This window comes from Zonotrichia leucophrys, chromosome 1A, assembly GCF_028769735.1.
Source record: "Zonotrichia leucophrys gambelii isolate GWCS_2022_RI chromosome 1A, RI_Zleu_2.0, whole genome shotgun sequence".
Classification (NCBI taxonomy): Eukaryota; Metazoa; Chordata; class Aves; order Passeriformes; family Passerellidae; genus Zonotrichia; species Zonotrichia leucophrys.
In genome coordinates, this window is record NC_088170.1 from 59,994,596 (window position 1) to 60,010,214 (window position 15,619).

Below are 15,619 nucleotides of genomic sequence, written 5' to 3' on the forward strand. Positions count from 1 at the left end.
GTCATCATGTTTAGCCATGGAGCCTTCCTTTCATAGTCAGTAGCTAAGAGATCACAATGTGCTCTCCAAATGTGGGAAATCAAAATCTCCTCACTCAGTCCTCACCTCAGCTGGTCTGTCCCAGTGCCACTACCCCACCTGACATGTGTACTTAAGTACTAATTGAACCTTTATCCTTTACTGTGATTGATTTCAATCTATTCTTCCCCCAGAGAATAAAGTAGATGCCTCATTCCTCAAAGCTCCTTCAGGACAGGGCTTCTCAGGCTCAGTCTTAAGGAACCTTAGACAAGCAGAACACTGGCAAGGAAAGATACTGGGAATGTAATTTTGGATCCCATTATTCAGGTCATCATCCTGGAAACTGATAACATTGTCTCACACTTCCAGAGCCAAGAGATTCAAAACCAGGTTTCCCAAAGCTTCCACTCCCAACCAGTAAGCAAAAGAAGAGGAACACACTGTGAAATTAACTCCACCTTCTGCTATTTTCCCTGTGTAGATCTTCCCTTGCCCCTCCCCTTCAGCTGTGCTGCAATGCAGACAGCTGTTCATTTTAGTAAATGCTGTACAGTTTAATGGTGCTTAAATCCTTTCTTCTGATTAAACTGAAGTCATCCAGTGCATGTAACCTGCTCAAAATAGTCCAACTCACCCCAAAGTGACCTTTCTGTCAAACAGGCTATTCCCAGCATTTTTTCCCAAAGCTGTAAATAGATACAATAAAGCACTGACTCTCCTGTGCACAGCCAGCAGTGGTTGTTCCCTAACTCTCCCAGCTCAGCCCTTCACGTCAGAGCGTGCTTGGAATGGAGTTCCCCACGCACCAGGCCCAGGGCTGGCAACTCAGGGGCCCTGTGCTGACCCCAGCTCACCAGCCCTGGCCCAAAACAAGGCACAGAGGACAAAGAACATCCTTTGAGTTCTCCTCCTCTACCCCTTCTCAAAAGTGCTGCCAAATAAAGAAGCCTTTGTTGGAGGAAAACCCAAGCAGCACTTCTGGCCATTTGAACTACAAGTGACAGCACATAATGAGCAAACAATGGGCAACTCATGTGGAAAAAAGCCTGTTCTGCAGTGAGGCATTCCCCAAGGGGGATCCCTGGTGCTCCTCTGCCTCTTGACATCTTGTGCTTCCCCTGCAGCCCTGTGCTGTGCACTAAGAGCAAAAGGGGAGAAGGAGAAATGCATCTCCCATCCTGCTGGAACGATTTATGGAGGACCAGTAACCAGCTCCTGTGGCTACACAAGTCAGCTTGGTCAGTGGGTGAGATTGAGGTTTAACTGAGGGCAGATCTTGTAATCCATCCCTGCCACAAACTGTGGTACAACACAACTTTGCAGCTTTTACTGTACCAGCTTTAGAACATATTTTTTCAAGTGTACAGAACCAAACAGAGGTCACAAGTGAGAAAGACTCCATGGATGCTGAAAGCACACACAAAACCCCTATAAATCCCCTTTAAATAACCCTCATTGCCTTATGCAAATGAGTACTCAGCAGAACAGTGTCAGTCTTGTTAAATTCTGTAGGATACTGGAGACTCTGTAAAACACTATGGACAAATCTGTAATTTAAGTTATCAGGGTAACCTACAGTCCAGGAGCAGCAGATGGAGAAACTGTGGCTGTTCTGGTTATATTTGAATCAGGCTCTAATTGAATCACAGCCAAGTCTTTCATTGGTTTGACCCTATGCACAAGCAGGAATTTCCTATCAATTCCAAAATCCAAGAAATTACATCTAAAGCCATTAGTTACCTCTGGAAGCCTCATGACAATACTAAACTTCAGCTTTTCATTCTGTTCAGTGTCATCCAAATCTATAAGCAGCAGGGAAAAAAGCAAATCAAACAAACAGTAATCACATAACAAACTTTCAACTTTCACTGAAGACATTCTGAATAAACATCACTTCCTTAGTGAAATGAAAATTTCACTTTAAAGACTATTATTTACATGTTTATCATGTGTACAAATACATTTCTGTATATTTGTCCATAACTTCACTGTTTTATGTAACAATTTATACTGTAATTCAAATGCACTTTGACTAAGTGCAACTCTCCAAGTTTATAATATTTAATTTATCAAGATCAAGCACAGATTGATACAGATACAACATATTTTGTTGTCCGTTTTTTTGGACCACTGGGCACAGCTGGTTCACGTTCAGCCACCAGTGAACACCCCCTGGGCAGCTTTGCAGCCACTCTGCCCCAGCCTGTGATGCTGTCTGGGGTTGTTGTGACCAAAGGGCAGGACCCAGCACTTGGCCTTGTTGAACCTCACACAATTAACCTCAGCCCATCACTCCAGTCTGTTCATATCTGTCTGCAGAGCCCTCCTACCCAACTTGGTGTCATCTGCAAAATGGCTGAGGAAGTGCTTGATCCCCTTGTCCAGATCATTGATAAAGACATCAAACATCACTGGGCCCAATACTGAGTTCTGGAACCCCACTGGGGACCAGCCACCAGCTGGATGTAACTCCATGCACCACTCCTCTCTGGGCCCAGCTGTCCAGCCAGTTTATCCCAGTGAACAGTGCTCCCATCCTGGCCATGACCAGCTGGTTTCTCCAGGAGAATGCTGTGGGAGATGATGTCAAAGGCTTTGCTAAAGTCCAGGTAAACAACACCCAGAGCCTTTCCCTCACCCCCTGTTTGGGTCACTCAGTGACAAAAGGAGCTGAGGCTGGTCAGGCAGGACCTGCCTTTCACAAACCCCTGCTGGCTGGGTCTGACCCCCTGGCAGTCCTGCACACACCATGTGATGGCACTCAGGATGATCTGCTCCACAAGCTTCCCCAGCCAGGAGGTCAGCTTGGCAGGCCTGTTCTTCTCTTTCCAAACATAAAGCAAGAGCTGAGGGCTGGGTAGCAGACCAACTTCCTCACACACAGGTGTGCACTTTCACAAAGTCACAGAAATTCCCCAACAAATCCTATGATGATCTTTAGTATTTGTTTTTCTAAGAAGTCTGAAGTGTAAAAACAACACACTTAAATTCTCTCCACACAGATATTTCTTTGTGTGCTGTGGTAAGGCCAATCACACAGCCTGAGCCCCATCTTTCTCCTTTCAGGTAGGCAACACCCTCAGCTACAGCCCTCACTGAAACAACACTCTAAAGGAGGGCTGAGTGTCCTGGGCAATAAAACCTGTGTCCAAAGGGAGTGGCTCAAAGGACAACATTGCCAATTAGCTGGCTGTAACAAATGAAACACCATGCTCACTGTACCTTTCAGCAATTTCCTGACACACGTTTCTGTCAATTGCAAGATGCCACTGTCAATGTAGTGCAGGAGGGTGTGCAGAGGCAGACATCGAACACCAAGTCCCAGGTGCAGAGTGTGAAAACCTATGAAAGAGACAAATTTGTTTGGTACAATATGTAATTTTTCCTAATTCTCTATTTAAGGCTGGAATTACTCTAGCTAAAACCATCACTTCCCTTGACTTCTGATTGTTTATAATTGGTGAGGAAATCAATTTATCGAGTCAGGTCATCTTATTTAGACATCCTTCAAGTCCTCTCAAGTACAATCTCATAAGAAAGAAGAAAGCTAAGGGGATTGAAAACAGTCATTAAAGTCATACACTCTCTCTAAATGTCTCCAAGCTGTTGTCTTATATCTGAATTGCTCTATTAGTTTGTCTTTTATCACCCTCTCTCCTCCTAATTTATCAAAATTTGAGGCCTCACCACCCTCAGGATGTTGTTGCCAAGAAGACACTCTCACAGGCAGCATTAATACTTGAGCTTTCCTTTGACATCAGCCTGATGATGGTCTTGTTATCATGTAACACTACTGTGTGGCAGCATTTGTGCCCACACAGACTGAGGGACAAACTTACACCAAAAGCAGTTGCAATGACTGAAGACAGATCAGGAAATAAAACCCAGAAAGATTCGAACAGAATTGGAAAGCATTAAGATATTAAGATGTCAAGATGTCTTTCCCTAATGAAAATAAGCAAGTGCTTTGAAAATGCTGTAAAGAATTATGAGGAGCTCTAGGAAATTAAAATCTACCATCAAGACCAGCTTTTCCATCAAGGCTGGAAGTAATCCCTTCAGGAAAAAACTGAAAATTATTAGCAGGGCAAGACCATGATAAAAAACACTCTATCTGCTACAGGATAGGATTTTCCCTTGTGCCTCTTGAAACTGAAGTCCAGTTGACTAAATATATATATATATATATATATATATATATGTGAATGGAGTCTAAATCTTAGTTCTAAGATAAGACTGCACCCACACATTCCATTGGAAACCTCTGTTTAGTTTTCTCTGTTTCTAGTAACTATTTAGTTTTGCTTCATTTCACTTGTACAGGTTTATCAAGAGCCTTCCCCTCTCTAAGTGACTTGAATAGCTGTCAATACTGGCAAAGCTTACTTGACACATGTGCTGCAGCCAGTGCTGTGCTGGGAGGAATTTACAGCACTGCTCACCCATGATAAAAACAGCAAAACTCAGAACTTACCAGGAGGTAAAGGCATGCACATGCCATTTGCTGCTTCCAGAATCCGACTCATGATGTGGAACACTGCAAACTCTGCTGCACTTCCTCTCTCATCACTGAGATAACAAAGTAGCAACACATTAATTGCCATACTGGGAGTGCACTGCATGCCTGCCTTTGGGATGCAGGGCCATGGGATGCTGCCTTGTGTACTGAGGGGTCTCAGCCAGCACCAGCTGCCCAGTGCTGCAGACACACAAAGTCTCTGTGGTGTCCCCATGTCCTCCCACACTGATGCACATTTACAAAGCTCTCAGCAGTACCTGGAATCAGCAGCAACAGGTAAAATGGTGGTGGTGTAACTGACCTGGCTTTTACAGGTGTTTAACACCCACCACCAGCTTAGGACCACTCCAAACTCAGCAAGTTTGAGCTCCAGCCATAACACTGTGTGTGTGGTTAATATTCACACTGGCCTAGAGAGGCCAGCAGGAGCCTTAGGAAGAGTTAGTGACACTAACATTGGCACTGAAAGCAGCACAAGCACTGAAGAGTTAGTGACACTAACATTGGCACTGACAGCAGCACAAGCACTGGCTGTTCAGAGCAGTACTGCTGATGAAGATCAAAATCATTATGCCCATATTTTAAAAGGCAGGCTGGAAACTTTAACAAATCACTTGCTCACAAGCAGAAGATACAGGAATGAAGCTGGTATCTCCTCCAAACTTCTTTCATTATTCGATGGACCAGATTCAGCTAAAACAAAAAAGAGAAGACTGGATGTTTCCAGGAGCCTGTATACAGCAGGCCCTTGGCCTTCAATCATTCCACACACCAGTTTATGTTAAAAACTTCTCATGGGACTCCTACTAAATCTTTATTCTTTTTCTCTATGGCCTTAAAATGTAAAGTTATTAAAATCTGAATTGTAACAGAATTGCCCTATTCCAGCTGTTTAAAGTGCTTCCAGCTTATCAAAGCATCATGCAAGACATACAGCAACTTAACACACTGTGCTTCTTGGAGATAACTGATCTCAGGCTCTTGCAGCAAATTCTCAAAGATCTGTTTGCCATGAAAGCAAAACCAGCATGTCCAAGTGGCTGAGCATTTGGCAAGGAACAATCCCAAGGGCTCAGCAAAAGTGGATAACGTTGAAGACAGTGGAACGTTCAGTTTGCCAAGAGAAGTATGCAGGAGCAATGACAGATCTAGGCCTGGAAAGGAGAAAAAATGAGACAAACAAATGCCTCTCCTCATCTGTGGAGTTTCCTTTTTGTCCCCAGTGAAGCAAAACAATCCCTTGGCCTGGTTCAATGCTGTTGTTCTTTGTGCTCCCACCCTGACATCCACCACACACAGTCAGCACATACCAAAGCCACAAGCCCTGTTCTCACTTGGGCCTTCTCAGCTCCTGCAGCTCAAAGAGAAACCACGCACGGAAGAGCTGAAACAACTTCCTCATGGTTGTCATGTGCACCCAGTTCCACATCTCAGTAACACAACTGAGACACTTCCTCTGGGCCTTTATCTCTGGGCCTCAAAGCACAGCAATCAGTCAATCCCAGGAAACTCAGGAAACTGTCTGAGCCCTGCTCTGCAAAGAGGTGTCACAAGGAGTTAGGAACACCTTTCCTCCCTGCAGATGGTCAGAATCCAGGAATGCTTTTTCCCTACTCTCTTTTCTCCTCATAGGCCTTGCCCTCTCCATTGTCTGACTCATCACAGGCTCTGAGCAAGAGAGAAACAGGACACACAGGAGAGATCTGCACGCAAAGGCCAGAACTGGAATATTGATCTTCAATAATGTTCCTGAGTGTTCCTGTGTGCCTTGGCCAGAAAGCTCTACAAGGCAGCACCTTTCCCATCCACCCTGACTTGAGCCAGGCTTGCACAGCTGCCTGATGCAAAATAACTGCCCAATCCTTGCCATCTCCACACTTTCTAAATGCAATGGAAAGATCCAACTTAATCTTTCTGGAGTATAGCAAGTTTTCTAGGAAATGAGTGATTTCCATTTTCCACAGAAGGGTCACAAGAACCACACCTGCTGCTGGAATGAATTTCATCTCTGGCCAGCACAGAGAGTGCAGCTAAGGCCTCTGCATCAGGAGCTGCAGCTGGATCTGAAGGATCAGTGTTGAAGTGAAGGCTCTTACAAGCTCCAAAATCACCAATAATTATTTGTGCAACACAAATTGTTTTCACAAGTATGCTACTCCAGAATAAGCATTTTTGCTTAACAACACAGCAAACTGTACAGCTTTCACAGGGCACAGAAAGCTTAACAATTTCTTAAGTTACAATCATCCAAGCTCTCACAACATACTTGCATCTTAAACACATGAATGTTTGTGTGTGACACCCACACTAACAGCACAACTCTCTTTGGAGATCAACATCTACCCTTGGCATTGTAGGAAATACATGCAGAAAGATAATCCACATCTCAATCTTACTCTTCAGAACATAACACACAAGATAATGTGCATGAGAGAAAGGCAGCATTATCTGTCTGATGGAAGGAGCACAGGCAGCTTCCTGTCCAAGGTTAGCAGTGGGTGGCTGGGGCAGCCAAGTTAAGAGCTGCACTCACAGCAGGGGAGGCCATTTTCCCCTGATTTTCCCCTGAATAACAGGTACACAATGAGAAGTTTTTTGGGCACATCCATGAAGCCATTTCCCTTGGAGTGCTCTAAACTAGCAAGAGAGCACATGACCATCAGCAAGACAGCACATGCAGGAGGGCCTTGGCTGACAGTGCTGTCACCTTGTCTTGAAACATCTACAGTTCCAGGCAATGGTGCCAAGGAAACTGAAGTTCCCCTAAAGTAATTGGGAACCACAAGTGCTCAGCTCCCCTGGCTGTTTCTATAGGAAAGACTTCAAAGCCAAAGAAGGTCAAAGAAAAGAACCAGGAGCAAAGGAGAAAAGGAAGTGAGACAAGGTCTTGCTGTCTTTCAGATCCCCTCCTGTGCAGCAGTATGACACAGTCTTCCTCCTCCCAAGGAAACTCAAATCCAAATGGTGTCTGTCTGTCTTCTGTTCCTCTGCAGCTGAGCCTACAGACATCAGGGGAAATGTGCAGCTACTGCAGGGACTTGCAGAGAAACTTCAGCAGTTTATTCAGGTCCGCCTGTTTCCTGTGCCACAGGCTGCCTGCTCTCCCTGCCTCCCCTTCCACTTGCTGTCAGGGCAGCAAATGTCACACTGCTTCTCTAAGTTATTTCTCTCCTTTCCTGCTTCACTGAAATGAAAAGATGAGAGAAACAGCTATGGAGCAAAGCTAAGGTAAAGTGATTGCAGAGGAGAGAGAGCTTATGGACACACAACAACCACTGCAGGAAAGGTGGCACAGGGACTGGGTCCAGGCACAACCCAGCTCTGCAGAGCAGCTCAGCAAACAAGGAATTCCCACTGAGGTGTGTCATTCACACTTCCCCACTTCACTTCTCTGTAGACAAGAACACACAGTTCTCTGACAGCAACCAGCCTTTGCCTGTTGTTTTATAAGAAACTCTCAGTGCTCCCAAGTTTTGGCTTCTCTGACCTCTGCAATTGATTTACACAGTGACTACACACCATGGAGCCTCATCTCAGCCACTCCTGAATGTAATGCAAAATATCTTATGAAAGTAAACAGACATTTTACTGATGTTTGCTACATTGCTGATGCTACAGAACTACTGCTGGAAGACTCAAACCAGTTCATTCCCCTGAAGAACTCTGAAACATTTAGGATATGGAAAGGTTTGAGATGTAAGAGTTTCTAATTAGCATGAGGGGAAATGTAAGGTTAAAAAGGAAATAATTTCTAAAGATTTTCAAACAGTGCCTAAGATGCACCAGCAGAAAGCAGAAGCGACTTTTAGAGGCACTTTATCTTCATTTATAGTAGCTTTTCTAAGAACAAGCCTGTCAATTGAGTTGAGAGAATTAGACCTGAGAGTGTGCTTGTGGGGAGGGCTGAGATTTGTTTTGCAAGATTTTGTCTATAATAATTCAGCCTTGCAGATCAAGGTTGAATAGATGTTTTCACTTTTTTTATCTTAGTTTTTACAAAAAGTGAAGAAATTGTTATTAGAAATTGAATAAAAGAAAAATAAATGTCTCACTTGGGCTTTTTTCAGTACCATTTTCAGGTACAGACCTTTGGTTCATGTTGTACTGTTCCTGTTTTAATCAACCACTACTTTCAGTTTCTTTCTTACACAGATACATAAGTCTGCCAATTACCAGTGAAACAACTTGTGAAGTTGTCAAAGGGAGGCCTGAAAAGTGAGGAAGGGCAGTGGGGCTGCAGGGGCTCAGAGAACGCTGTGACACTGACAGAGTGAGTGACTCACACACACTTTGCAGGAGATGCAGGCATCAGTAGCCCCAAGGAAGTTTCCCAAGGTTTTCATCCCTAGAACACAGCACTGTGGGGAGCTCCTACTGAACACTGGCACAAAGAACAGCATTTACAGCTGCCATGCAAGGTTTTGAGAACTCTGCGTTCTGCACTTAAAGGATGTGATCTTGAGACAGACAAAACCAAGTACATAACTTCTGTGCACAAGTTATGGTTTTTGTGGCTTTTTTTTTTTAAGGTCTCTTAAGAGGATGAAAGACAGAAAAATAAGAATTTAGAAAGCAAATTTTCACAGTAGTTTACAAAGATTTCTTCATGCAAAATTGTCTCCTGTCACACACACAGCCCACCAAAGGCACTGTGTAGGAGTGGTGGTGATTTACCCACATGTCACATTGTAGTGACATCTTTTTTTGTTCATTTTTTATTTCCCCTGGTGGCCCTTTCATTATTCAAGACTTGCAGCAATGTATTCTACAGGAAACCAAATGGATCTAACAGCTTTAAACTTCCAGGATGAGTTCTCATTTTATTTCTGGGAGTAGACTATATTTGCACAAGCTGTAAATGGAAACATTTCTTCTGTGTTCTGAGTGACTGGTACAACTTTTAAAATAATATTTAAATAATATTAATTTTCTTAATCCATTTATGCAATATTTGGCTGAAAAATATATTTAAATGTATTTTTTTTAAAAATCTTCCCACCAAATATATGCTATATAAAACTGGTACACACCCAAGGACCTACAATCCAGCAAATACACACTTGCTCACAATAGTGACTATGAAATCAAACTAACCAGGTTTGCAACATAATCCAAAACTATTTGGTCAATCTTCTTTTTTCCAACATATTGTAGATGTCTCATAAGGTGATCCTTCAGCTGAGCAACCATCTAGAAAAAAAGTCAACAATTTTTTCTTGTTGGGTATCTTCAAAGAAACACGAAAACTGCAGCAGGTGCAGGGCCTGATCAATAGGCACTGCCTCAACAAAACATTTCCCCATTACAAAACTCCAGTTCAGAGTGAGACCCCAAGCTGCTGTGCAATCTTGCTAAACTCATCAGCAGATGTGAATATTCAAAATGGTTACTTGGTGCAAATTCAGCAAAATGAATACTAAGCTGAACTTGCCATGATACTGAAAAGAAAAAACTTACAGTTCTCACACCTCTCTGTGCAAAGCCAAGGGAACTGCATGAAAGGATTTAAATATAACACTGAATTCTAAGAATATAAGTACTTATTACAAACAAATAAACCTGAGAGATTTAATAATACAGAAAACTAGCACAAGTACAATTTGTGGTAGTTGCCAAGAACCTGAGAACCAGGGTGATTAATAGCAATTTCAGGTTAAACATTAATTGTGAAGTCATTAAAGTGAGTGTTTGTTAACATACAGTCCATGCCACTCCCTAGTCTCTCCTTTCTGAAACATTTGCTGACCTCATGTAGCTTCAGAGTGCAACTCAAGTCCATGCTGGCTGTTTTCTGAGAGTTACTAAGAAGTTCAGAGTGAAACTGGAGCAAATAAAAATCCCTGTCTCAAGGAACTTGTATACAGACTAATCTCACTGTGTCAATACAGCAATACAGGTATGAGGGAGGCATAGACAAACTGACCTGGTTTTTGGATCTGTCTGAATAAACAGAGAGGAAGGAATGTAGAGAAGCTGCAGAGAATGAGAGGCAAAACTTGGAAACAGGGAGACCACTGCAAAGAAGGAAATTTGCCTCAGATGTGAACAGACAGGACAGTGTTGATCTGCTCTTCACTGCTGAGATCTTCCAGTGCATCCTGAAGAGTTGGTTGATTTTAAAAGTAAGAGAACAAGGGATAAGCCAAGACATGTATTTAGACAGAGGTCAGGTAGGGATTTGAGACAGGACTTATTTCCCAGAAGCATATAGATGGTAGATCCTTTAGGGAGATCGCTGGCAAAAACAATGGAAAGGAAGGGACATAGCAGTCTCAGAAGTGAGTTAGAAGGAAAAAGAAACAGTAAAAGAGCTGTTAAATTGAGGAGCAAGAAGATCTCTACTCATCAAATTGAGAGATTGGAGGGGGAGGAATTCAATTATTTATGTTTCAAAGGCATAAAGCAGTCCAAAAATAGCTGACAGATTAAACGACCTCCCAGTTTCCAGACAAAGTAATATTGGGAAAAAGCACTTTGACAAATCAGCTTTCTATTCCTGTTTTTCCCCTATGCCTTACAATGACCTGCTAAGATAATATCATGATGATGAACTCTAAAACTTAGGAAATGCCATGTTTGCCCCATAGCTACCCTGAGTGAGCTTCCACTCAGCGCTGGGACTGGGGAGGTCCCTCCTGACACATCTGTGGGGCCTGTGCGTCCCCTAGTGCACACTGACAGCAGCACAACATACCAGTCCCATGAGCAGCTGCTGCTGATAATCCTCCTCCTCAAAGAGAGGGACCAGCCTCGCCCCTGGAACAAACAGAGCAACAATCAGTCAAGGACATGGCACTACAGAAACATCCCAAGCATTCCACCGGCTTCAAAAGGACTTAGGAGCAGACGAGCAAACAGAAGCTGTGGTTTGACCTACTCAGCTACACAACTAAGACACTGAAGAACCATGGACTGAATAAGAGAATTGAAAAATGGAAAATAACCCTTTGTCTGCCATCCACTTCTTCTCTTTGATATTTAAGTAAGAGTTATCACAGTGTGGTGACTCAAGAGAGCAAAGAGGCAGAGAGAACGTTCTGGTAACACCAGTGCTGATGTGCTACTTAGATCTTGTCATTTACAAACAAACAAACTCCAGTAGCTGCACGGGTTTTCCAAGAAAATGGCCTGACAGAAAGCAAATAGTTCAGGGAATCACCTCCCACTGATTCTCTCCCATGCTCTGGCTGCTTCTGGTACTCAGATTTGTAGACCACTATGAAAAGAACACAATTCTCTAACTAAATGTAAGGAGATTACAGTGGCTGCTGAAATTAATAACCTATATTTCCTAATCAGTGCTTCCTGTCTACTAAAACAAAGGAAGAAAACCAATCTTCTACTTCATGATACAGATAAAACCAGCTCAAGATTGTAGGGAACCAAGTGGTGAACTCTTTCAAAATTTTTCTATTTTTGCCCACCTTCAAATATATTTACACCACCACTTAGCAGCACAAAGACCTGTGCTGCTTGATTTTAGAGGACTCAAGGACAAATCTACAGGGAAACACTACATAGATGTTTGTTACTGGATAGAAGCTATTTAGAAATTATCTAGTAACATTTAAACATCTGACTTCTTAATAAGCACCTTTGAAAACAAAAAGCTGAGGTTCACAAAGTTGATACAGAGTCTCTCAAAGAGCCCATTGCAATAAGTAGCAGTGACACAGATGACTGTTGTCAGGGGCTGGGAATGTGCACACTGAAAACTCTTGGTAATAAAATGACCAAGCAGCACTCACATGAGCTTCATGTCACAGCACACATGGCAGGGCACACAGAAGGCACTGATGGGTGAACAGCAGGAACATAATGCACCAAATTCAGTTTTACTTATTTGTGACAGAGGAACTGAGCATCCAAAAATCTCAAGTGTTTCTGGCCTAAGGAAATTCGTTACACCTGCTCTCTCTACATGTTTTTTCACCAGACCTAATCCTCTGCACCAGTTCTGATGTTGCAAAGGCAGCCACAAGTGGACAAGACTCAACAGTAACACAGTGTCATTGATACTCTGCTCCACAAGAAAAATCCTGAAGAAGATATCCTTTAGCAGACCACATTTTACTGCTTATGTTGTTAGATCCAATATGAACTAAGGACTTTATTTTCAAGCATTTCCTGGTCAGTACATGAAAGTTTTCTTCTCATCTTAAAACCTCAAACTCTTCTGAGCTGAAAACACACATAGCAACTGACTTTTAGCAAACAACAGCTGGATGGAAATATTCTAATAAACCTAAGGCCTACATCAAGAAAGGTTTCACTTACCAGAGTCCCAAGTGTCCAGATGAGAAAGCACCCTGGGGTTAGAAACCAAAATCAGTGTGTTTCATATGCAATACTCTAAAGGCTTTCATAACATCACTAAAAACTCAAATGAGCCTTTGGTCTTTCAAAGGCAGCTAAAGACATCTGAGAACAGTACATGTGACTAAATATAGTAAAAATACTAGATAATATTAAAAAATTCTATCTGTCTAGGTTGCATGAGAATGACTTCACATCTACCATAAATTCCCTAGCTCTACAGGCCTGTATTTCAGATCATGCTGTAGTGATTACAAGGATTTCAATAACTGATTTTCAGCAGGATAATCTTCTTTAAAGATAAGAAGGTATCTTTTAATCAGATACCTGAACAACTAATTAAATGGCACATTAATTCCTCCAACATATTTGTGCAAAATAAGAAGGAGTAAATATAATATAAACCAGTACGTACTTTTTGGCATTTTCAAAAATATTCCGCAAATATGCTGTGGTTCTTCTCTCCTCTCTCTGGTTTGTAAACAAACAAAATTCCCAGAATGAACAAAACAGAAGATCAAATAAAATACTCCCTGATGGAATGAAGGTCAAAAATTAATTTGTTTTTCTCTTTGAATGGAAATAGAACACAGTGGGGCCTTACACCATCTTCCAAGTGCCTGTGCACTCACACACATGTAAACCTCACAACAGTACAGAGTAAGCTCTGCTTTTCTTTAATTTCTTGCATTATTTTAAGAGAACAAAACTTTAAGGCAATCACCTTAGGTGAAATGACTGAAGTCTTTGCACTTCTGATAATCAGATTCCCATTTATTTATCTTCAAAATAAAAAAGCAACTTGTCCATGCTTGACTTTAAATCCCCATTTCAGAGGCAGCTCTGGGGAGTTCCAGGGCCTCTCACTCACCTCCTCTGAAAGGCTGTGCCATTCCCTCCTGAGCACCTTACTGTGGTAGTGCAAGTGTGGCTCTGCATACTTCACACTCTCCAGGTTGGAGTTGAGTTTCTCCCAGAAGCCTTTGGAGTTTTGGAACTGCAAAGTGTTGCAGAGGAAGCATGAACATAGGCTGTCCTCTTACAGAAATACCTCATCACCCTCCCACTAAGTGACTGCAAAGACATGATTAGTGTAAAAACAATCTAAGTTTAAAAAAAGTTAAACCAAAGCATCAAAACTAATTTCTCTTGATGGAATGGCAGTGGTGGCACTTACTTGACTTGAGGTCAAGATTTTGTGCCTGGGAAGAAACAACTATTTCTGGGTCATAATTCATCTAATTCATCTGACCTATTTACGTGTTTGAGATGGGAAGAACTGCACCACAGACTACAGTGGCCATATTGTCTAGACTTCCTCTGACTGTAAAAAGGGCCTTAGGCTACTAACCTAGATGTAAATGTTTACATTTGGTCAAACAAATCCTATTTGAGGTTTCTAGCAGTTCCAAATAGAGGAATACCACCATGGCCACGACAGCTGCATTAAGACTTAGATTGCAAACATCCATTTACCAACCTTAAGTAACAGTGCTTCATCCCAGAAAAGAAACAAATCCAAAAATTTCCATAGCAATTCTAAAGCATTTTACTCTAATGCTAAAATTAATCTAAACTCAGCTGTGAACAGACAAAATCTAAACAAAACTACACCAGTTTCCTGAGCTAGACTGGGTATAAAAATTTGAAGCTGCTGTTTATAAGGGGGGTAAGATGCAATGGGGAGGCATTGCTGAGGAAGAGATGAGATTAAGGCAGTTCTTTTTGAGAGTTAAAAAACAAGAGATGGTATGAGCTGTTCTTGCCCCTCTTAATATACATTATCTCCCAACACAGACACTACAGTAACAATATTTGAATAAAGAGAGCTTTGAATTCACAGTATTCCTCCACTTGCACTGGATTTTGCTCTCTCCTCTCAACTATCCTACAAAAACAATAACCTTAAAAGAAAACCTCAAAAGGAAGAAACTCAAAAGGACTTCCTACTATAAACTATAATTTGTCAAGGAAAATAAATTTCAAAGACTCAATCCTGCCAGCCACTTTCCTCTTGCTGCCAGTGCCTATTGTCACTTTATTATTGTAGCTGCAGCAGAGACAATAAATCTTGGGTTTTGCTTCATATTAGTTATACTTAGCAGCTGCAAACTAGGATCACATATGGCACCATATGTTCACTCATGAGATCTGCACCTACAACTGCAGAATGTTGCCTAAATGTTACCCATATGAAACCAGATAAATGTTAAATACAGCATAAGGGTATCATCTAGTGACCAATCCATGCAACAGCACCACCACTGCAGAACTGTGTTCAGGCCACACTGGACTTGGATATGTGGCAGGGGGAAGCAAGACAGCAATTTTCTTTCATATAAGAAATCTCAAACAGGAAGTGGTAGGCTTGAGCGTTGTCTGCTTTTAACCCCAAAAAATTTCATTGTATCAGACTCATTAAAAAGTCAAGAGTTTAAAGTAAAGGATTTTTTCAATTAAATCTATTATTTCTAGAGGATCACCAGGGCAAGGACTAAAAAGAGAAGGCTTCTTCACCTTAGGTGTTTATTTGGGAGACATTTCTAGATAGTCAAGAATTAACACCTAAGCATGACACCTAAAAGACATTGTATTACCAAAGTCAAAGCAAGGCCTCACCAGTTTGCAATACACAAAAAGCTCCCAAGAAGCCTTTCATAAGCAGTGGGTTTTTAACTGAAGATAGAGAGCTCTCTGCTACACCCCTTGGACAAGATGTGGGGTGACAGTTCCCTTCAAGAGGCCCATGTCTCTCTGGACAGT

At 42.0% G+C, this 15,619-nt stretch overlaps 1 protein-coding gene across 3 annotated transcripts in view; it reads right to left on the reverse strand.

Moving 5' to 3' along the window:
• GSAP (gamma-secretase activating protein) overlaps positions 1 to 15,619 on the reverse strand; it is a 44,984-nt gene that overhangs the window by 2,547 nt on the left and 26,818 nt on the right. For 2 of the 3 annotated variants that reach the window (XM_064702916.1, XM_064702915.1), the window contains 9 exons: positions 13,728 to 13,853; positions 13,272 to 13,327; positions 12,818 to 12,849; positions 11,235 to 11,296; positions 9,635 to 9,730; positions 5,163 to 5,233; positions 4,496 to 4,590; positions 3,244 to 3,363; positions 1,762 to 1,823 (listed from right to left, as the gene is read on the reverse strand). In XM_064702916.1, coding sequence (XP_064558986.1) covers positions 1,762 to 1,823; positions 3,244 to 3,363; positions 4,496 to 4,590; positions 5,163 to 5,233; positions 9,635 to 9,730; positions 11,235 to 11,296; positions 12,818 to 12,849; positions 13,272 to 13,327; positions 13,728 to 13,853 — 720 coding nt within the window. The remainder of the gene's footprint in view (positions 1 to 1,761; positions 1,824 to 3,243; positions 3,364 to 4,495; positions 4,591 to 5,162; positions 5,234 to 9,634; positions 9,731 to 11,234; positions 11,297 to 12,817; positions 12,850 to 13,271; positions 13,328 to 13,727; positions 13,854 to 15,619) is intronic. The other variant, XM_064702917.1, reaches the window with a different exon arrangement.